Genomic DNA, 24710 nt, shown 5'->3' on the forward strand with positions numbered 1-24710 from the left:
AGCCTTTAATGCCAAGCATTTTGGGGGGGGGGGGGATTACAATTAATCCAGGGCTTGTTACCTAGCCGAGCGTTGTTCGCTTTTCCATTGTTTGTTTATATTTCTCTGTCAAAATGGATTTCATTGCAGTCTTTGAATCATCCTTCCTGTGTATAAGGCGCCATGAGTGCTCACTTTTTTTTTTTTAGGCGGATTGGGTGCTAAAGCCTCATATAATTACAGTTCACCCGTCCAATTTGAGACCACTCTAAAAATCATGGTGTGGTCTTGGAATTCAGTCTCTGATAATTAAAATCTGTAAATGGAGACGATCGGCCAATAGTGGCCTCAAAAAGCATACCAGTAATCATAGAGTAATCTATAATAAAACTATTAAATGGAGACAGCAGCTAAACAGTGTTTTCTAAACACGTAAAAAGTAGAGCTGAAGTATAGCAAAGCTGAGTAAAGTGGCAGTGACAACTCTTATTTTTGTGACACTGTAGAGGAAGTGATTTGAATAAGCAAGTGCATTAGGATTCTAGGAAAGACTAATTTCAGTGGTAGATATAAGAGAGGCTGACTACGGCATGGAGAGCTAGGCACTATACTGTATGTTTTCATTGAGGATAGTTTTGCAGCTATTGAATGGTTGCATCAAGAACAAAACTACGGTATATCAAATTAAGAGGTGAAACCATAAATATCTATGAAGAATTAACTCTTCCTTAAAATACAATAAATAAATATTGTACAATTTTGGTGCAAAATAAAGGTCCTAAGTCCTGAATTAGATGATTTGAGAATTGGTGGTTGGGCTCTATGTTCATATGCAGCTCGTGTAATAAGAGTACTTTTGGAATTAAGAAAGAAGTGGACTAAATTGGGAGGTGAACTGCCTGTTTAAGAAGGAAGCGAGGAAGGGTGGAATGAATGGAGATTTTTTTATTTGTGAGATGAAATTGCAAATTTGTAAAGATTGCATTGATCCAAAGTCCTTTAGGTTTAATAGGAAGGTGTGCATCTTAACCAAAAATTGACAGCTTCAATGCAAAACAATAGCAGTGATGCAATATGTAATTTGAAAAAAAAAATCACTTTAAATTAAACTGGTTATAATGTACAGTAAGTGTTCATGTCATCAGTGGCAAAACATTCCAGTAAACATAGGTTCTATTAATTTCTACCTCCAGATAGCTATGGTATCAGCATTTCCTGACAGATGGTCCTTTTTGAAAGATAGGCAAATACACACACATCAGCCCCCATTATGGTAGGGAAGAGTGAGGTTGAGATGAAAAAATTTAGCCTTTGTCGCTTCTAGATGCCCAAAAATGGAACTCTCAGGTTAATTGTCTTAGAAAATGTTTCCAATGGCTGGGTCAATTGTCCACCCCCAACCCCTATAGAATGTTTCTTGCCAGCTGGTTTAAAAAAAATTATCATCTGTTTTTCATCTATTCTTTTGTTTTCTGGTTAATGTCTGTCTGTTGATAAGTCTGTAATTCAAATGCTTGTCAAAGAATAGCTGCAAACACAGCAATTTATAGGTCTCTCTGTATACTGTCACACCCTGTTGTTCAGTATTGAAATACGATGTTTTGTAAAAATATTCAGAGTAAAACAATTGAAAGTTTAACTGATTATTTGAATAATTAACTGATTAATTGATTGAACTGATTAACTGACTGATTCACTAATTGACTGATTGAATTGAATGTTTGATTGAATAATCAACAGACTGATTGATTGATTGATTGATTAAATAACTGATTATTTTTGTGAGAGTTTTGAATAATACCATGACGTAGGTTATGGATTACAATAGTTTATTATGAATTCTAACCAAAGAACAAGTACTTAAATATTAACAACTATCTAAAACTATTTATCTACTTTTAACATTCTCATCAATGAAATTATTTCAGCTAAAATAAAATTCATTCATCAATTTAATAATTTTTAGTTAATTTCGTTCTCATCTAACAGTTACAAAGTAAAGTTGAAATAAGACCATCAATTTTACACTTGCAATTTGGTTTTTGACATGGTGTAATTATGCCAATTGGTACAATATCATAGAAGATGGTACAAAATGGTATTTTAAAAATTAATTTATATTCCATTTGCATAGAATTTTCTGGGGTGGATTGCTATAAGCGGTCTTTAGACGGTCTTAACGCTTAGCGGGCTATAATTGCGACGTCACTATCTGTCTATGACTATAGACTATTGCTATACCGTGGTCTAACCAGTTTGCTGTCTTAAAGTTTAAGCCTACTCGGAGCGTCCTAAATTTTGTATTACCAGTGAGTGCTTGTTGGCATTTCAAAACTCAAAGTGGTTAATAAGCAAAGACTGTTTTATAGCAATGGTCTTTGCAGAGTGACTTTAATAAGACCGTCTATGTGATAAAGCCGGCTTTATTCAAGGAGATAAGACTACCAATTAAGATCGTTTTATAGCAATCTGCCCCTGCTGTAAAATGCCAAAAAACACGCCAAAAAACAATATGGTATCAGCTTGAAAATGAAACAATGGGGGTAAATTTTGTTAATGATGATCGATATTAAATTTGTCAATTGCTACCCTGACAATAATACGGAATGAATGATAGGCCTTTAAAAGTGGTTCAACATGTAATACGGAATGAATGATAGGCCTATAAAAGTGGTACAACATGTAATACGGAATGAATGATAGGCCTATAAAAGTGGTACAACATGGTATACTATGCCTCTGACTTAATCACTACCTGCCCAATTGACAGTGCAATGTCAAAACAAATGAAATCGTTTGTGTTATATTAATTCAATGAGACTACTACTGTTAGTACTATGGCTCATCATATATTCTGTGGTATGGACAAACACATGGTAGAACACATTCATCAAAGTGAGATTCTGCATTTCTATGGGGTACCCACACCCTTCCAAAAGAAACTTGCACCCCAAGTTTCTCCCCCTTCCCACTGAAGATTGTTGAGCAAAAAATTACGCTCAGATAGTTAAAAATCACCTAATTTCACCCTATTTCGGCTCCCCCTCAGTCACCAAGTCATGCAAAAAGTTGCTTTTTTCAGAATCTAATAATAATATCAATAAAGGTGTAACAAAACCAGAATTTGCATAAGGAGTTAATCTTCATTTGGGTAATTTGTCCTACCATAATCTTCTTAAGGTAACTTGTGGGATTTTTTTCTGATAGTATGCTGTGGTATTGATATGATGTAACATGGTATTAATTTGGTGTACTATGTTGCAATGTATTTTAACATAAATACACATTATACCATATTATTGTACAATGTGGTATTAATATGGTACAATATTGTACTATATTGAAATGGTTGAACTATGGTACATATTGTTGGTGCAATGTGGTACTATATTAAAATTGTAGAACTTATGGTACAAAGTATTAATTGTGCACCCCACTGTGCACCATGGTTTTATTAAACTACTTGGTATTATAAATGTTTGAGCATGGTATTAAAATGGTAAAGCACGGTATTAAATTTGTAGAGCATGGTATTAATAAGATACCACATGTTTCTACCTTGTGTTAATTTAAATTATGTAAATTAAAATGTATAATTAAAATGGTGCAAGAAGGTGACATGGTGTGGCAAGTGGCCATGAAAGAAAAAGTGGAAGTTTTCAATCACTGTGTGCGCCTTGAAAAGTTTGCCTGAAAGTTTCCTCTCGCAGTTGATTAGCTGACGTTGCCTTCAGCCTAGATCCCTATCAAACATTATGCGCTACAGGCTGCTTGGGACGCAAATCTAATCTTGTATTGATGACAAATTACTATTTATTAGCCAACTATCGTACTTCTTGGAGATCGCGCCTCTAATAAGGTCAAGGCAACGTAATAATTAGCTGGCTAGCGTCTGAGTAAGGCAGGAAGCCTCTAATTCATTATTTGATTTGAACCGAGTTGTGCACCAAGTTATGAATGGTACTGTCTTCATAATACCATCCTGTAATCTCACTCCAACATTTCATATTCCAAAAATATTAATAATGGAATGTAAATTGGATAGGTGTGGCATACACACAAAACATCCAGCTTTTTTGTATATGCACTAGTTTAAATGCATTCATAGCATCTGAAGTTACCAGTTAGTCGGTATTCATTTTAACATTTTTAACAAATATTGGTACATTAGTATTTTTTTCAAATAAACTATTGGTAAATATTTTATAAAAATACTTACCCAAAATTTGCGGCAATTTTTATAATTCAGGAAATACTTCGTACATGAATCGCGATCAAAATTATTTTCATGGAGACAACGGTATGAGGCATCGGCTTCCTGTAGACAAGAAAAAGGGGACATTGTGACATTCAGAGCGAATTAGAGGATGATAGTCTGTTCCTGCCCCATGTATATCATTAATTCAAACAAAGTGATACTTTTTAATTTGCACTAACACAATCAACCTAGAAAATACTATTATTGGCATCAGATGACACAGATGACAGATAATAAATCATTAAGATGCGACAACATCCAAAAAATACATAGACAACAATAGAAGAGAAAAGGTGGGGGTGGATGGGGATGTACAATAGTAATCTACCACTAGGTGAAAAAGTGGAAGGGAGCTGTCTAAATGAGGCTTGCAGAAATGTAACTGGCTGCAGACTGGAAAATACAAAAACGGTAACTGAAGAAGGAGACTTTGCACCGAAGGATTTGACACATAGGCCAAAGTATAGTGTTGAGACTCACAACTAATCTTAAATGGTGAAAAAGGATATATAAATGAGTCTCGCACACAGTGTTTAAAGAAAAATGAGGCTCGCAAATAATGTTTAATAAGTTTCGCACTCAGGTAAGGTTTTGAATGTTATATGAAGAATGACACCCAAACAGTCAATAGTGGCAGTCATATGCCCAAAAGTAGAGTATAGTCCACTAAATTAATACAACATAATTTTAACACAGTAGCATATAATAACAATCAACAAAAAGGTGGTTCAGTCGTAGGGATTGAGCAGTGGTTGCGCTATTGGGGGGGGGGATTAGGAGGGGCTAAACATTTTTTTCTAGTCTCCCCCCCCTGCTGGTGGCGCTACGTGCCAAAGTACAACTCTTGCCCTGCCTGTCGGGGGCGTTGCCTTGCTATCAGGAGCGTTGCTTTGCTATCGGGGAAATCCTAGCGCTGCCACTGGGAATGAGACAGGCAGATTCAGGAGGCTTTTGCCAGGAAGCCCAAGGACAAACCCACGACCTTGATTCATTGTATGAGGGAATGGTTTGGAGGGAAGTCCCCTTTGCTATAGTGGGGTATATAGTACATTCAAATTAACATTCTATATATACTATGATTTCTCTATATGAAAAAGTATAAAAAAAGAAATCATTCTATCACTTTGATATTTTGTTCGTAGTTGGCATCATCTTGATATTTATGATTCAAGACATTTCAAAATATCTTCCTTTTAATAAATATTTCAAGTTGGAGGTCATATTGTCAAATATGGAAGCCATTTGTTGAATTACAGGTTTTTTACTGGCAATAAAATCCTTGATGTTTCCAAGACAACTAGCCTATTAATTTGATTTTCACAAGCACATTTTATCTAACTTAATTATTTGTAGAACTAATGTGAGAAATAAATTGTTAATTCATTCATCCATCTATCCGTAAAATAAGACAGTCATTAATGGTTAAATCTTTGGAATTTAGCAAGTTTGTAGTTTCAATAAAATCGGGCGAATTTGTACGGTACGCGGAAATTGCATTCCACAAAATTAAAAAATTTCCAATGACTAAAGGGCACAGAAAAAAAATTAAACAATTGATTAAATTTTTCCAGATAATTCTGTACAGTATCTGTATGCCTGAATACAGTGTAACCATAGAGGTAACAAAAGTACTCCACAGAAGTGTTGCCTGTAGAGTTATTCAGGGGGTAAGGAAAGCTGTCTGTCAGAGAGCTTCCAATGGAGAGCTGGATTATGGGCAAAGTATAAAACAATTAACTTGCTTTGTATGTATATTTAAAAAAAAAAAGCTTTTAAATAAGTTTTGCATACCTGTTAATATCTGGAATCAAATTAAAAGGTTTTTATAGCCAATTACATTTTTTTTTTTTTTAAATTGTTATTCCATATATTACGAGTTTATAATTTATCTGGAGCAGTTCTATTATTTTTCCTCTATTTTTGAGTGGTACAACATCTTGGGAGTTTTTAATCCTTTGGTTGCTACTTTTAATATTAATAATTTTACATGGGGGTTATACAGTATCTATTTCAATCATTCAAATTTTTAAATCTAATTAACTTATACTATAATTCATAAGTTAAGTTATAGGTTTATTGAATTTGACTTTTTGTTATTCATTATGTATGTATATAAAATAATCAGCTTCAGAATGATACACCACCCTCACAAAAACTGTCAAAATAAATATATTTCCTATACTGGTACATGCAACTGTGAGATAATCAGAATTATATACTCAACTGTAAAAAAATATTGTAAAAACTACAACACTGTACAAGTAATACTGGTACAAAGAAAATTATTACTAATAACAATTTACTGTTTTCATTCTTCAGAATGTTTGTAGCTGTAGAAAACAGGGGTGGTTGCTAGACATTTTAAGGTCAGTGGGTCATAACAGTGGATTTTAAGGATGGGCAAGGGAGTTAATAAAGGTGAATGGAGGGCTATGAAATTAGCTTTAGAATAGGTAAAAAACACATCCCTGTTCTGTAACAAAATATATTTTTATGTCATCATTTTATTAAGTTGCTGTTAATCATGAAAATCAAATTTTTATTTTAAATTATAAACTATTAATATTAAAAACGATTATTACCTAACATCATTAAATAATAATAATTATTATTATATTATCACAATCATCATTATGTAGTTGTCTATGGGGCAAAATCTTGGAACAATTAAAAACATTGTCATGTTACCAAACTGTTTATTTTTGGCAGTGGTATAAATTAATCCCATTAACGAAATCTGACTCACTGCGGTACATCCTACAAACTAATGCTAGCTTGCGTATTTGATATCATATCCGCATCTGGCAAGTCCATACCACTCACTGACAGATACTGGGCCGATACAGTCTGTTCTCACTTAAATTAATATAAACAATATGTCCACTATAATATTTATAAACATGAACTATGAGAAGGCAATTAATTGGGTTAGAAGTTACAGGTACAGTTTAAAGCTCAGCCCACACCATCAAATTTTATATGCTCATATATGTTGTATGCTCATATATAGTCCCTTGATGTTTCCAAGACAACTAGCCTAAATTTGATTTTCACAAGCACATTTTATCTAACTTAATTATTTGTAGAACTAATGTGAGAAATTAATTGGGAATTCATTCATCCATCTATCCGTAAAATAAGACAGTCATTAATGGTTAAATCTTTGGAATTCAGCAAGTTTGTAGTTTCAATAAAACCGGGCGAATTTGTACGGTACGTGGAAATTGCATTCCACAAAATTAAAAAATTTCCAATGACTAAAGGGCACAGAAAAAAAATTAAACAATTGACTAAATTTTTCCAGATAATTCTGTACAGTATCTGTATGCCTGAATACAGTGTAACCATAGAGGTAACAAAAGTACTCCACAGAAGTGGTGCCTGTAGAATTATTCAGTGGGTGGGGAAAGCTGTCTGTCAGAGAGCTTCCAATGGAGAGCTGGATTATGGGCAAAGCATAAAACAATTAACTTGCTTTGTATGTATATTTAAAAAAAAAGCTTTTAAATAAGTTTTGCATACCTGTTAATATCTGGAATCAAATTAAAAGGTTTTTATAGCCAATTACGTTTTTTTTTAAATTGTTATTCCATATATTACGGGTTTATAATTTATCTGGAGCAGTTCTATTATTTTTCCTCTATTTTTGGGTGGTACAACATCTTGGAGTTTTTAATCCTTTGGTTGCTACTTTTAATATTAATAATTTTACATGGGGGTTATACAGTACCTATTTCAATCATTCAAATTTTAAAATCTAATTAACTTATACTATAATTCATAAGTTAAGTTATAGGTTTATTGAATTTGACTTTTTGTTATTCATTATGTATGTATACAAAATAATCAGCTTCAGAATGATACACCACCCTCACAAAAACTGTCAAAATAAATATATTTCCTATACTGGTACATGCAACTGTGAGATAATCAGAATTATATACTCCATCAACTGTAAAAAAAATATTGTAAAAACTACAACACTGTACAAGTAATACTGGTACAAAGAAAATTATTACCAATATCAATTTACTGTTTTCATTCTTCAGAATGTTTGTAGCTGTAGAAAACAGGGGTGGTTGCTAGACATTTTAAGGTCAGTGGGTCATAACAGTGGATTTTAAGGATGGGCAAGGGAGTTAATAAAGGTGAATGGAGGGCTATGAAATTAGCTTTAGAATAGGTAAAAAACACATCCCTGTTCTGTAACAAAATATATTTTTATGTCATCATTTTATTAAGTTGCTGTTAATCATGAAAATCAAATTTTTATTTTAAATTATAAACTATTAATATTAAAAACGATTATTACCTAACATCATTAAATAATAATAATTATTATTATATTATCACAATCATCATTATGTAGTTGTTTATGGGGCAAAATCTTGGAACAATTAAAAACATTGTCATGTTACCAAACTGTTTATTTTTGGCAGTGGTATAAATTAATCCCATTAACGAAATCTGACTCACTGCGGTACATCCTACAAACTAATGCTAGCTTGCGTATTTGATATCATATCCGCATCTGGCAAGTCCATACCACTCACTGACAGATACTGGGCCGATACAGTCTGTTCTCACTTAAATTAATATAAACAATATGTCCACTATAATATTTATAAACATGAACTATGAGAAGGCAATTAATTGGGTTAGAAGTTACAGGTACAGTTTAAAGCTCAGCCCACACCATCAAATTTTATATGCTCATATATGTTGTATGCTCATATATAGTCATGATGTGCCTATATATGGTCATGATATGATGTCATCATGACCATATTTAGCCATGTAACATTTTAAGGAATAGCATGAACTGTGATGAAACTTGGTTAAGGATGTGGTGAAAAAATTAACAATTTACAGACGATAATAAAAGGAAATGTTAGTTAGCCTGGTAATTAAATTTGATTGTCTCCTTTCCAATATAACATTAAATTCAATAAAATTGGAACCACATTTGAAGGAGTTGAAGGTTGGTGGTTACGACACCTACTTTCAAATATAAAAAAATGTTCAAATAATAAATTAGAGCCCAATCTAATAGAGTTGTTGGTGGTTGAAGAGGCCCGTCTGTATTATATCATGTTCACTTAATACAAGACAAGGTATCATATATAAATCATTGATTCCAATCAAAGAAATTGCAGCTTGACGATGACAGACATCTCCCTTCCAATAAAATTTAAATCCCATCATAAATCAATCAGGGGCAGATCCAGGGGGCTATGCCTAATACCCTACAAAAAGAATATAGTAGAAAAGAAAAGAAAGGAGAAAGAGGTAAGCATGGTACTCCAAAACAAGCTAATTTTTCTATTTAAATCCAAGTCAATTGCCAGGCATTTCTAAATTGAAATACCAAACACCCAGCTTTTTACTTCACACATTGCATGCCCCCCCCCTACCTGGATTTTTCTCTGGATCCTCCACTGGAATTAATGGTTGAAAATATTATATTATTTATATGCTTGTAAGTATTCTAAGACATCCTGTTATTGGCAAGTGGTTGCTGTTGGATTTGGTTTTTTGAAATAAAAAATAAATAAATAAAGAATATTGCTTGCCTTCTAATCCTAAGAACCTTTGGTCCACTTCCATACACAGTCACATTTTATAACTAAAATTATCCATTCGCCACATTAATCTGTCATATTATATTTTTACTTTGTTATACAACTTCTGTTAGATCTTTTTCTAATTCATTCAGAATTGGGGGTTTTTTTTCGCTTTAGAAAAAAAAAATCATAAAAAAATTACAAAGCAAATAAACATGACAAAAAAAATCATAATAAAGAAAATTATGAAGTAAAAAGAGAATAACATGAAAATAAACTCAACGTCAGTGAAGGTCGAACTATTCCGCAATTGTAATATAGAGGGTGATGTAGAGAGTGCTACCATTGCTGGTGCAGGGAAAAACCATGGTCCTATGGATTGGAAGTTTGCTGTTGGTCTCATGCACATAATGGACAGGGGGGGCCCAATTTGGGGGCTTTGAGGGGCGGCCCCTCCCCCTATTTTGGAAGGTAAAGAAAAAAAACAAGGAGGAAAGAAAGAGAAAGAAAAAATTGATCACCCAAAACACCTCAGAGTTTATTTTCGGGTGTCCAGAACGCAAAAAATTTGGGGCAGCATGCCCTCCAACCCCCTATGGTAGTATTATCTTGATGCCCCCCCCCCTGTTTTGGACATCTCTGGATCTGCCCCTGATGGATCTGTGCATGAAAAAGACCACCCTAGGTATAAGCCAAATTTCTACTTTATATCTCTATTCATGTACAAGTGTTTCCTCGAGCATAGGCCCAAGGGTATTGAATCAGTAGCTCAGCTGACATTTTTAAATATTTGCATTAAAAATTACACAAATCAATGGTAATGTTGGTAGTCTATGAGTGGATACTTACTGTACCTGGATAAATTCCCATCACCTTTTTTTTTTGGCCGTCCCTATAAATACGATGAACAACAGGGGATTCCCATTAGCGCTGTTTAAATGACTGGAGTTAATAGGGGAAAATACGGGTGGCACCAGCGAGAGGGGGGGGGGCCAGGATTCCCCGTCGAAAGGACGAGTAAATACAGTATCTTGCTTCACTGAATAAAGGCTAGGTCTAAAAATGATGATGATGTGACTATATACAGCTGTACATACAGCTGGTACAGCTAAGGATAATGATGTACACACCCCTTTTACATTCATTTAACATTTAGAGTGCACGTGAAACTAGAGCACCCAGTAATGTAAGTCATTAATTGCATCAATTAAAATGAAAATTAATGCGATAATATTAATAATAATATAACTATAAAAAAAAATTAAATAATCATGTATGTTCACTGAATATTAAAGACTTGGTCTAAAAATAAATTGATGGAACTATATACAGCTGGTACAGTTAACACTGTACTACTGTACATTAATTTAACATTTAGAGAGTGCACATGAAACCAGGGTATCCAGTAATAAAAGTCATTAATTCCATCAATTAAAATTAAAATGAATGTGATAATATTAATAATAACATAGGAATGTTTATATTGAAACCAGGGGGTGGGGCGCACATTACCATCTGGTGAATTTTAAGTTCCAGGGGTCTGAATGTCTTTAGTTTATATTCGCCCCTGGGGTAATACACCTGTCGCCACAAAGTTACTGCTCAAATCAGCATACAACAAATGCCGCATGGTTACCTCACCACTGAATGCTGCCCTCAGTATTAAAGCAAACAAGCTTGTTGTAGCCACCATGGTCAATTGTATTCATTGCTGGAGAAACTAATGCACAAACTTCTAAACTATGGCTTTAATTAATGAATATAAGAAAAAAACAATAAAATATTGTTACTGTTAAATAAAAAGGTGATTTATAAAGTGCCATTTCTTCACCGTAACAAAGGCAAAGCACACTAGTTCTTTTGGTCCGAAGGGTCTTTAATCCGAAGGTCTGTTGGTCCGAAGTAAATATATTTCAAATATAGAGAAAAATATGATTGAAAAAAACACATGATAGGGACTACCACTGCATACAATTATTGGTTGTTGAATGAAAAACTGAAAATATATATGGAGAAAAGTATAGGCCTAGATCACATAATAATTGTAAACGTTGGTCATATAAAAGATCTTACATTTTATGATCTTATTTAAATACGCAATGTATCATGTAAAATAAAGAATCACTCACGAAAGCAGTGTTGTATGGTACATTCATATTTTTTAATTGGTTTTATGCAGGACACCATTGGAAATAAGTTTTACTTTTTTTAAAAAAAAGAAAAACTTAATGGGCCATCCTTACCATACATCATCTTTTGTTATTTGTTTGTCCTGCCTTTTTTGATGAGTGGTTTTAATATTTGCTATTTTTTTATAAGGAAAAACTGGCGGTGATTAATACACGATTTAAAAATGTATAACTTACTTACATTCCCAGAAAACCAGGTCACTAAAATTTGGATCTTCGGACCAAAGACTTTTTGGACCAAGACCCTACGTGCGACCATGGACCTCGGATCAAAGACCCTTTGGACCAAAAGGACCCAATTTGCCTGGCCCATAACATAACCAAAAAAGCATTGCCTAAATCTAAGGCTAGGCCAGACCAGCCATCGCCTCCTCTTCTACCTCTAGCTACTACAGTGAGGCCTACCTAACCGCCTATAGTATCTAGCGACAGTGGGTACCGGTTGGCCTACTTCAGTTTTACAATACAATACTGTACTATTACAATACAATTGGATGGTTACGTAATTTATCAATATTCATGTTGCTGGTCTTTCATGAATCATACAATACCGACCTCAAGGCAAGGATTATTGTCAAAATTGGCTAGTTTTTTCCCTGTTTGGTCAGCATATCCTGGGTTTCTTTTACTTCTTATCCTGTCTGCTTCAATTCTAGAAGCATTTTCGGTTTGCATTTTGCAGAAATAATAGAAAATTTTGCATGAACTGTCTTGAGTACCACCGTCATGTGAAGGCGGACATCTTGGAAGATTGCATTATACAAACAGGTAAAACTATGGCTACTTCTAATTATTGTTCATAAAAATGTTGTTATAAATGTAAACAAAATGATATTGCATTCACTTTAAGTAATGGTATAAATAAATATTTCAAAAGAAGTTCATTCTCAACTTATTTTAAATAAAAAATATTTATATTTGCGATTTACTGTCTCTCAATCTGACAAAACCGTACTAACTTGCCCACAGTTCATTTCGTCAAAACATTGGAATTGGAATGATTGGCCGGGCGGTCCCATCTGGGAGAAATGTCATCCCTCTTCGGACCTAAAAATCATCAAATTCGTAGAAAATGCCAAGTGATAGAATATAGAAATGTCGTATTAGAAGAGAGGCAGTTACAGAGGTGTGTATGCAATTTTTCGTGTCTCATAAATAATATTGGATTAGTGTGAAATAACCAGGTTAAAATTGACACCATCTCATCCTATGCTTCCAACCAGCGACCCTGGACCGTCGCTGGCGATGATCTGGGCTGGTCCCTCTTCTGTATGCATGCGTGAAATGATGTGGTATCCGAGAAATTTTATCAGTAATTGTGGCCCATTATAAATAGTTGATTCAAAATGACCCCTGTCTGTTAAAGATGATATAAATGGACTATTGTTTATCGTACACACTAGGCCTATACTAATACAATGGTGTATTTTGAATGCTATGAATACACACTTTATATTCCGAACACACTTACAATGGGAACTGATGATTTGACAGTCAACTGAACTCATAAAACTAGGGCTAGCCTACAGTAGGCCACTGGTAGTGGTTATTGCTTCACTGAATAAAGGCTAGGTCTAAACATGAATTGATGTGACTATATACAGCTGTATGTACAGCTGGTACAGAAAGGCTGATATTGTACACACCCTTTTTACATTCATTTGACATTTAGAGTGCACGTGAAACTAGAGCAACCAGTAATGTAAGTCATTAATTGCATCAATTAAAATGAAAATTAATGCGATAATATTAATAATAATATAGGAACTATACAAAATTAGATAATCATGTATGTTCACTGAATAAAGACTTGGTCTAAAAATAAATTGATGTGACTATATTCAGCTGGTACAGTTTAGACTGATGCTGTACACACCCCTTTTTACATTCAATATAAGTCATTAATTGCACCAATTAAAATGAAAATAAATGCAATAATACTGAAATATTTTTATTTGAAGGAAATCAGGCCCCTTGCCAGGGAGGGGTGGGGTTTGAATGAAACCTTTTTTTTAAGAAGGGCCTTTTTGAAAGTACCTGTATATGTAAAAAATTCTAGAGTGACATTTTTTGGCATTTAAGGATTGAGGTCATAAGCATTTAGTATTTTTTAACAATTGTCATTGGTGACAAGTCATAGAATAAATAGGAAAGGTGGCTGGTCTATAAAAAAAGAAATGGAACTCTACCATAAAAAAAATCCAATGTTGATAAGAACAAGTCCAAAATAGTGGTGTTGTTTTTTTTTTGCTTGTCAAATTTGGATTTTGCAATGGTCTTCCTAGTATTTTTTTTTTTTTGGATTAAAATAAAAGGATGAGCATCAGACTTCTCCCATATTACAAATAAGGAATTACAATATTTTACATTAAAATCTTCATTTATTTCCATATAATTTTGGTGGTGAATAATAATTATGCCTATATTCCTCCAAATATTTACTCTACTTGTTTCTTTATTGATGTAAATATTTCATTACTATAATAGTATTAGAGTACTAGTGTTACGTCACAATACCACGTGATACTACTCCGTTGCTATCGTTGCAAAATGCGTTCAACCGGACGCCATTTTCTCCACTGACAAACCATTGATCCCAATTTCTAACGTAATTATTTAGATGTTGTATCTTATTTTTTCTTTGTAAATTTTAATTGATGATTGTGTGTTCGATAACTAAAATAATGCGATCTTTTTTTTAAAAGTAAATTTTGATGGTAAAATAATAGATTTTAAAATGCCTATTCCAGAAAGCCTATGAAGTCATTCAGGCGTAATGAATGCTGACCAAGTCTGTTGACAACAGAGGGCGCCAACTGGCGTCGTGACGACACGACTGTGGTACTCTATAGTCATCTTTTTGCAACTTAACGATTTGAACTTTGAGAGCAACGGTCATGAAAAAGACTTTTTTGTGTAGTTTTACATTTTAAACGCCGGTGTTTCTGTACAGTAAATGAGTGAGATCCCAGATATAATATCCCGTATATTTTCGTCTTCAGTGTAAATGGAAATTTCCTTCTGTGTCACATATTACTTTCAGTGTTACAGCTGGCTTGGCAGGGTAAAGAGGATACTAGTTACTTAGTTTCCACATTATTGCTTTAATTTTACTGTATCATCAGGAATCCACTTACCAAAATCCTTTAAAAATAGAATTTAATATACTAGACAACAGACCTCCTAATACAGTTTTCATACTGGTTTAATACTGAAATGGTATGCTTTCACTCAAATATATTTAAAACTTGTTTCACATTGAAGTTTTAACTTCTTACTTTAGCGCCCAGGTAATGTTTCCGCCTGTCAGTGTTGCTAGCCTAGTCTTTTTCCAGTTTTTTGACCGGCTTTGTTCTTTTTTATTTTTTTACAAAATATCAATCCTTGCCAGACTGGATGTATTTAGACCAAGTTTAGTGGCTACTTTTATGCTGATTCATTGCCAGTCAAAAATCTTAATGGTGCTACTGTCATAGTATTATAATTATATTTTGGTGTTTTTTTCATCATGAGATAGAGCATATACAGAAAATATATTAGAGCATACCAGATACACAGAGAATACCCAGAGCATACCCAGAGTAATACTGATTGGAAATACTAATGTATTCTCTCAATATTCTATAGGTAAACCTCATTACCTTTAACATGAAAGATATTTTTTTCTGTTGTTATGACATGTCATATTTAAATGTACTGGTACATTTAAATTAAAAAGTGTATGATGAGATAGAATCACTGGGTATCGTAAGAAAAGCAAGTCTGTAAAGTAGTTGCCATTTTTAAAAAATGATATGAATGCTTACTTGAGAATAAGTATCTAGTTCATGAAACATTGGTAAGTTTCACCTATTTTACTTAGTTTTCTATTTTTTTAACCCGATAACCAGATTAACTTTATGCATTTGTTAACAGTACAGTAAATTTGCTTAAGTTGACTTTGACTAACTTGAATAATTTCTAAGACGATCTTATTTTACATGCCGAAGTGTTTTCCATTAATTAACAATCTGTAAGTCAAATTTTTTCTAAGTTCAACAATTTTTCAATGCCATTTTGGATTTGACTTAGGCAAGTTCAGCTTAGTTTATCATTAAATGATTGAAGACTGACGATAAATTATAATATCTGTGTTTCATAAAGCATCTAAATTCTCTGGTCTTTGTGTTCACTCACCATTTGAGTTCTCACTTTTACATTAAAAAAGTTTTCCAGGTATTGCTCGGAACAAGTGATTCTGGCTGCACACAACTTCCTGCCAGTTCTTTTCCACTGGCTTATGATATATTATGGCACGATTGCCGTACAGTTCTTTTCCACAGGTCCATATCATAACGCTATCATTTAGTTCTGTTTCTGTGGTCCATTAATCAATCAATTAATCCGTAATTAATCCATGCTAGCATGGGTTGGACTGAACCAACCCATTCTGGCATGGGTTGGGTTTGGTTGGTCACGACTGAATAACGAAAAGTCCATTTGTGCCATTATTGACCAGATGGTCAGTTGCTGTCATAGACTCTTATCATCATTATCATTCAGTTTCAAATAGCTAATGGTTGATGTCACCATCAAAATTCATTTCTGTGGTTTATATTGCAAATTTGCATTCAGTTCACTTTTTTGACATGTTGAAACTCATGTTGCACCTCAGCCCCTTTTTTTATTTGCTTCCTCAAGTAGAGTCAGTCTTGACTCGTATATTGCCCATACAAGGCCAGCATTCTACCTAGTTAATCATAGTTTGTTTTTTAACTGCTGAAGCCACTCTCATAATGTCGTATGTACAGTTTGCCTCCAATTCGAGACTATCCTTGGGACCAGAAAATTTGGGGTGGTCTCGGGATTGGACTCCAATTAGAGGGCTAGCTTTGTGTTAAAAGGTTGAAGATTGTTATTTGGGGCTTTGGGAAGTGGTGTCGAATTAGAGGGTCTCAAATTTGAGGATGCACTGTATTTTAATATACTGTACAAACCCTCAATTGCTTATGGTACTGTTTCTCAACCTCAAGTTGTATGTTCGAACCCTCACCTGTTCATTTTGCATGTGACCTTAGACAAGACACTTTACCTACGTTTTGCTCTCTCCACCTAGTAGAGTAAGTGGGTACCTCCCTGGTTAAAATACAGTATATATTTACTGATTATTTATTAAAATTACAGAAGGGTGTTGCAGTTGTAGTAAAAGAAATGATATCTTTGATTTTTGTTTTATTGTGTTCATTACAATACAAAATACTTTAGAAACGTTTAGTGCAGCGGTTGAGGCATGAGAGTCTTCGACACGTAAACTATGTTACGATTTCTAGGCTAGCTAAGGTTTACGATGAATCACATAATTTTCAAGGCATACAATGCAAGGAGAAAGCTAGAAAGTAAATAAACACTATTTGGAACAATTGTATTGCCTTTCCTTGCTATTTATTTCTCACGTTAACAGTGGGTGGTTGTTTTACTTTTAGAAACCATAACATTAGGCCTACCTTTTCCTATACTTTTACATTGATTGCACTGTAATGTTTTCCATGGTTACCTGTATACCCACCGTACGTCACGTGACCGGCAGTAAACAAACATCACCGAATTGGTCTATTACGCATCAATAATTAGAAGATGTCTCTATACTGTTTACTTTTGTATAGCTTATGTTGAAATGCAGTCATAAAAATTTTAATTGAAAATACATTGAACAATCCAAAATATTAAGCAGAATAGAATTAATGTGCATGTTAATTGATTAATGACATCAAATTTTATGTAATCGTGTGCACACTGTAGATTTGATTTGATTGGAAGGTCCCTCTTGATGGTAAAACTTGTGTACACTTGATTTTGTCTTGTTTATGAAGAAGCAACCTAAAATTTACCCAACCTATTTAGACACAATTATCAATCAATTACACTTTAATTGTGTCTAGCCAGTTATTGGAATGGACTTAACACAGTAGTTTAGATGCTTGCCTTTTACGGTACTATTAAGCTTCAAGAACAAAAACATAGGCTCCTAGCGGGAGCATGTGTCTACTACCAACTTTAATAGAAATGGTGATGTCGAAAGTGACTAATGAAATTATAGTATTATTAATAATCGTTTTTGTTGCAACTCCAAAACCACCGAGTTGGGGTAGAAAAAACAACGGGAAAAACCACAAGCAAAACAGTCTCGACCTGAGTTCAACTGTAGACCTGTTTAACCACTTCTACTCGATTTAATTTTAACTTCCAACTTTCGGAACTGTGCGCCTGATAGATAATGACGAATTGGTTAGCAATGCATCGTACCACACACGACCGAGTTTACGGGTAGTAGAGTAGTAAAATTACGTCATATCACACATCAGGAATGTGACATAATGTCAACTTTACACTTCCGGATTCTTACTTCACACTTTCGTGAATGTCAACTCACGCTCACAATGTCAACTTTACGCTTCCGGATTGACCAGGATAGCAAAGTGTCTACTGCCTGAGGGCAGTAGACACAACAACTCTACTGCCAAAGCCTGTAGAACATTATGAGTATATTTGTCTTTTGAAAGAGATTATCACTTAAGTTTTAGTGATAGTTGTCTCTTTGTACAGTCACAGTTGTCGCATTCTTTATATAATGCAGTCTACATTTGCTATATATTGCTAGTATACCTATACAGTATATATTTGACCATTTTTTATTCCTTGAATTTATGTGAATATATTTGATCATTCACAGGCTAGTTGGAATTCTTAAAAGCAGTCCTATACAATAGCATCTTGCCTTATCTTCCCTGATTCCCAGAAAAAAATTAATTAAAAAAAAAAATTTTTTAATGCATAAAGACTGCCCTCTGCAAGTAGAAATGGTGCTGTGAGCAATTCTCTGAGATGGATTCATGCCCCTTTAATATAAAATGGCATTATATATTATTTTTAAATAAAAAAAAAGAGAATATAATGCACATAGTTTGATTGATTGAATATTTAGGGTGAAGATTTTCGATTAATTGTCTAGAAATTTTAATGTGATCTTGATCATATTTCCATGAATTGTGTAATGCAGGTTTAGTAAGTTTATGATTTGCAGGTAAAGTGAATCTGTAACTAATAAAATAAACCACACAATGATGCTTGGTGGTTTTACAGATTTTTTTTGTTGTCATAACGAGACTATAGTGAATGTGGAAATCCGTTTAGTTTCTGATATATACTAACAATGAGAAAAGGTAGAGAATTAGATTTTTTTGCCCACAAAGTAGACTGCCGATTAGAAACTGTAAGAATTTAATCAATCATTTGTATAGAAATAGCATGAAGTATATTACAATACTGTAGCAGTAGAAGGGAAGAGGCTTCACACAAGCTATCATCATTAATAAAGGAAGTACGCGATGAAAGAAGGATGAAAAAATAAAAACAAAGGCAAGCAAATTCGTAACCTCAACATTAATGTAAACTATGTAATAGAGCGATATGTTGACAGTGAAATGAAATAAACAATAAATTGTTTACAATGTCATTTTTTTAGATTTAGTATTAAAACATTATTAACATTTTACATAGACACAATAGGCCTACAAACAATTAAAACACAAACACCAATTAACTATGACCAGATATTGGTAATATAAACAAATTTGAATATCCAGTGGCTGAATTAATTTTTTTTGAGACTTTAAAATTTACAATTAAACTACATATATTTGAAGTTTAAAAAAGTAGGTATGGATACACCAGTGTTAAATGAATTCTTATTTGTGATTGAAGGTACAGTATTATATGTATGGATTGATTTTAGGACAGTTAGCATTTGTTTCAGACTGGTGTAACGATAGCCACTACCTTTAAGAAAATTGTCAGTCTTCACTAGACATCTTTATACATAGCTATTCACCCAATTCAGCAGTTTCTAGTTTTGTGCATTTTGGTTTCTCAATTTCTTTTTCTAAATTATTTTATACTAAATGTTCTAGTATTTGAACATAACCTTAAAGTACTTTTTAAACTGATAAATTATGCTTCAGATACTAAGCCAAATTATTCGTGTAATATTATTACTGTCTACTTCATTCTGATCAAATGATTTAATCTGGTTTCAATGAAAGTTGTTTTTACTCATGCCTGTCATGCTTTTCTACCGACTTGGTTAATAATTTACCCTAAATTTAGCTCTCGTTTGTAGTGCTGAAAGACAGGATGGTATAGAAAATTCACAGTTTTTACAAAGTAATTTTTATTAATAGTTTATTGCTATACAGTACAGGGATACCACTACGAATTGTACTGGGTCCTTTAACAAACTTTTTTTTTTGCCTTTTGTTTATTGTTTATTTGTAATATACTGTAATAGATGTTGTTGGAAAGGGAAGTCTAGATGCCAGCATTACTTTAAGCATTTGTGAATTTAGTGCAGGTTGGCATATGCATGTTAAATTGTAGGCGTATGGTGATAAGATGACTGGTTTTCCAACGTAGGCTGTTTACTTGTTTAATTTTCGTGGTTTAGGTAGGATTAATTTCATTAGTTTTTATGTGTTTATGTATGCAGTGCATTTCAATTGATATTTGAATGAAGTCTAAACTGGTCTAATTTTTTGGCGCTATATGTTTCTACATGAAAATTAATTAAAAGTATTTTACTATGTGTATTTAATAATAATAATAATATTTATTCGGCATAAAAGAAATGATTCATAAAAAATTCAGCCAGGATGCGAGAATAAACAAAATGAAAATAAAAAATTTAAACTTAGATACTAAAAATTTAAATAGAAATTAGTTAATTAATACATTGAAAGAAGATGTTTTGTAAGAGCAGACTTAATGAAATTGATTGATAATTTTGAATTTCTATTGGTAATTGTTCCCATAGTTGTAAAGGCTAACTTAACTCTTACAGTATGCGAATTCCATTAACTGAAATGCTTTATATATTAAGGATAGATGTAAAGAACAAAAAATTATCATAATCATGGTAATAATAAGAAAGATAATTGTTTAATAGATGTATTTATATAATATACAGTAATATGTTGTGGTTTTCTAGTTAAATAAAATGTTGCCTTTACTGTATGCTTTCTTCTAATATGATATAAAGTATAGTAGTAGTCCAGCAAAAATCCTATTTAACACTAATTCCAATCAAAAAATTATCAAAGAAAAGAGCTGCATATATATTTTAAATTATCAACCTGAATAAAGGATAATGTAGTTGAGATTAAGTTTCGCATTTTTGATTCATCGCAGCTTGCATGATCTTGATCGTCTCTGCCTATTCCTCACATCCTGCACGATCCATCTACACTGCCCTCACAATCTGTCATCATCGGATTGATTGTTCCAACTCATGAAGCAATTGTTATCAGTGTTCATAAATTTAATTAATTTAATAATGCAGTGTATGTGTGTTCTGTGCATTATATAAATAAAAGTAATAAAAATAAAACTGATAAAATTTGAGGCAAAATTACTGCTTTAGTAATTAGTCTACTTCGTGACAGATTTATTTTCAGTTGCAAAATCATGCTGGAATTTAGATAGATAATATTCTATTACAACAGCTAACAAAGTGGAAATGATAGTTTAGAAGGAATGCATCTTCATTGGTAGCAGTAGTAAACTAGGCCTTGTACACATTTTGTAAATTGTTAAATTGTTTTTATTTTCAAAAGTTTATTCAATTCAATTTTATTTTATTTATTTCTTTGCATAATGCAGTAATATTACAGTGATGTTGCACAATGGATTGTCAAGTGTGCTAGCATATATCAGCTCCTTTCTCAACTCATTGCTTGCCTAAACATTACAACATTTGTGCTGGGTTTAATATTTATCATATATTTTGTATTATTAAATTTATTTTATTAATATTAGAATTATTAATTTTTCAAAAATCTTTTTATTCTATTAAATTAATTTATGATTAATTTCCAAAGATAGCAGATTGTATATTGTATTTTAATAGTGTAATGAACAAATACAATTTTGTATAATAAAAAGATATTTAATATTCAGCTTTTGCAAGATTCCAGTGTGTATAATTACACATGTAAATACAGTTACTTGTAACTCAACAAATTAGATGTTATAGAACTAATCTGATTGAATATCATTGTGCGAAGATGACTATGTATTTAATACTGCACACAGATAAATGCGAATAAAGTTTGCTGCATAATTTATCACAATGTATAGTACACTCTAACATAAAGATACTGTATCATCACTGAATATCTGATATGGGCTTGCACTGAATACCGATGTGTTTCGCCTCTCTCATAGGAAATGTAAATAATTAATTTTGATTGATTGAAGCTGATCTGTTACATTTTCCAAACATAGCTGGAAATATGATATTACTTTCAGGATGATTAATCTATTTCTTTAAAACCACTTTTAATCAACGATAATAAATAATTAAATATTTTTCCATGTTTGCATGGCGAGTAAAAAATAGATTAAGATAAATTTTATCTGGCATATATTTAGTTTAAGTTTAAAATTGGTAGAAAACAACAAAAATCATTTGATAGGAAATAAAATCAGATACAACAAAGAGGACGGAAAAAAAATTGCCCAACCTTGGTCAAAATAAATCTCTACAGTATGGATTTGACACCTTAATCTGGGCATATAATGTGCCAGTATTGCCCTCGGTTGATAAACCTACTCCTGCTCTGTTGGCCCTTGGCAATGCGATTGCTGGTGTACGTCTTATCAATTCATCCTAGGAAACGATTAGTTTCACTCAATTTATCGCTTTGTGGTCTTCACAAATAGTGTCACGCACACCTCATCGCTTGTAGTCTACACCAAATCACATTGGTCAGCGGCCGCCGGTACAGAGTGTCTCCAGTTTTACTATAGATATCTTGGTCTTTTGGCAAGTAGGTTGGGTTTATCACCTTGTGGGTAGGGCACACCATCACCTTGTGAACAAACAATTAATATTTATACTAATTATAGAAATAAAATAAATTATAAATTATGTAGCTAAATTATTATTATTATAAGAAATAACAAATCTCAGCACTTTAAAGACTAAAAACTCTAACATTTAGTATCGCTAACCTTTGTCCACACAGTGGACTTCATCAGGTCTGGAGACTGTACAAACAGGATATAAAGTAACATCTATAATATCAGAGATAATGAGTACTGTACTACAATCATCAAAGCCTATGCGAAAGTGGTAAATAAAGCATCTCAGAAAAAAACATCCCTAAAGGGTAACAATATTCTGTGTGGATGAAAGCTAGAGCAAATAAATGTTATAGTAAGTTAGTCTTTAAAGTGCTGAGATTTGTTAATGTTATTTCTTATATTGTTCTATAACACAATAATGCAGCTACACCTTTTATTCAGCTAAAATTAATGTAATTTATCATAATGTTGTTGTTTGTTACTTAAAAATTGTAATATAACTTGTACTTAGGCCTCAAAATGTGAATGTGTAGGTCAGGAAATAGGGACTTCAGACAGTGATTGATACAACTGTAGAATTAAGTGGTTCAGTATTAGGACATTGTCTAGGGAAAAGAAATCAAATGGTACTTTACATCAAGCAAGTTAAAATTTACAGCGAAAGGAAGAGATTAAACTCAGAATTAAATTTACAATACTAAATAACGTATTTACTGCTGAATGATGTATGTTATTAATGTTGTGAACAGAGATGCAAAAATAACTGGTACTGGCTTACTGAATAGCTCAAACACGAAGATACTCTTAGAGGAGAAGCAAGTTATTGTAAGAGCTACATTAGGCCACACCTCAAGCACTTTTTTGACCGTTTCTGTATAAAGCATTGTATAAATCTGACTACCTAATACATTAATGTTAATTTACCTTGTTAGACAATAAGATTGTATCAACTGTAAAAATAGTAAAATAAAAATAATTAAAAACTAAGATCTTTAAAAAAAAAAAGACTAGTTTTTAGTTTTAGTTAAATAGGCTACTTGTCTTCCACCACTGGATGCATGCTATTAAAAAAATAATAATCATTTTTGCACATCATCAAACTGAATGATTGGGTATGTAACGTCCGTAACATATTTGTAATGCATAAAAAGCAAATCTTATTGTACCATCGGATGACCCAACAAAACATAGCATTGGGTATGAAAAGTAGTTAAATTTAGATCAATCCAGTATGATAGAGAAGAAAAACTATATAAAAACGTTTGATGGTGTGCAAAAATGATGATTATTATTATTATTATTTTTTCATAGTGAATCATTAAGTTTCCCAAAATGTTTTACTAGTAGAGTAAGTGTTGTTCTAATTCAACATGGACAAAATAATCGAAATGTGCTTAAACGGTTATTTTAAATTTCCCGATAAAATATCCATTTTTTTATCCATAATTTTGCATATTTTTCATTAAATTTGTATGAATACCTACGATATGATTTTTCTCTCAAAATCAAGGAAATTAATTTTTTTTTTGTGCATATATTGTAAACTTCAGATATTAGTCTAACCATATTATGGTAAAATTGTCATGATTCTATCAATTTGCAATTTTTATTGGTTTGTCCACCTTGCAATGGAATTTCCCTTTTAGTTAAATATGCTACTTGTCTTGTAAGAAGATGACAACCCTCACCACCGAATGCATACTATGTTTTGGTGCTGGAAGTGGCACTGCTGATAGGGTAGCCCGCTGCACAGGTCAAGCTTCCTTCAGCCATGACCTTGACCTTCTTTTGGCATAATGGACAAAACAGCTTAAAAAAATGGCT

The 24710-nt window shown here is 32.8% G+C and overlaps 2 protein-coding genes across 4 annotated transcripts in view; one reads left to right on the plus strand and one right to left on the minus strand.

Moving 5' to 3' along the window:
- LOC117111274 (coiled-coil-helix-coiled-coil-helix domain-containing protein 7-like) overlaps nucleotides 1-12698 on the minus strand; it is a 15045-nt gene extending 2347 nt beyond the window's left edge. The window contains exons 1-2 of one of the 2 annotated variants that reach the window (XM_033254189.1): nucleotides 12546-12698; nucleotides 4199-4297 (exon numbers count right to left, since the gene is read on the minus strand). In XM_033254189.1, coding sequence (XP_033110080.1) covers nucleotides 4199-4297; nucleotides 12546-12665 — 219 coding nt within the window. In that variant the 5' untranslated portion in view covers nucleotides 12666-12698. Of the gene's footprint in view, nucleotides 1-4198; nucleotides 4298-12171; nucleotides 12393-12545 lie in introns of those variants that run through there. The other variant, XM_033254188.1, reaches the window with a different exon arrangement.
- Nucleotides 12627-24710, plus strand: part of LOC117111273 (zinc finger protein PLAG1-like) — a 68539-nt gene continuing 56455 nt past the window's right edge. Inside the window, exons 1-2 of one of the 2 annotated variants that reach the window (XM_033254186.1) lie at nucleotides 12627-12758; nucleotides 12960-13116. The gene's annotated coding sequence lies outside the window, so the exon portion shown is untranslated. Of the gene's footprint in view, nucleotides 12759-12959; nucleotides 13117-20411; nucleotides 20470-24710 lie in introns of those variants that run through there. The other variant, XM_033254187.1, reaches the window with a different exon arrangement.

This window comes from Anneissia japonica, unplaced genomic scaffold (assembly GCF_011630105.1).
Source record: "Anneissia japonica isolate Jap-2015-1 unplaced genomic scaffold, ASM1163010v1 scaffold287797_len360924_cov175, whole genome shotgun sequence".
NCBI classification, from domain to species: Eukaryota; Metazoa; Echinodermata; class Crinoidea; order Comatulida; family Comatulidae; genus Anneissia; species Anneissia japonica.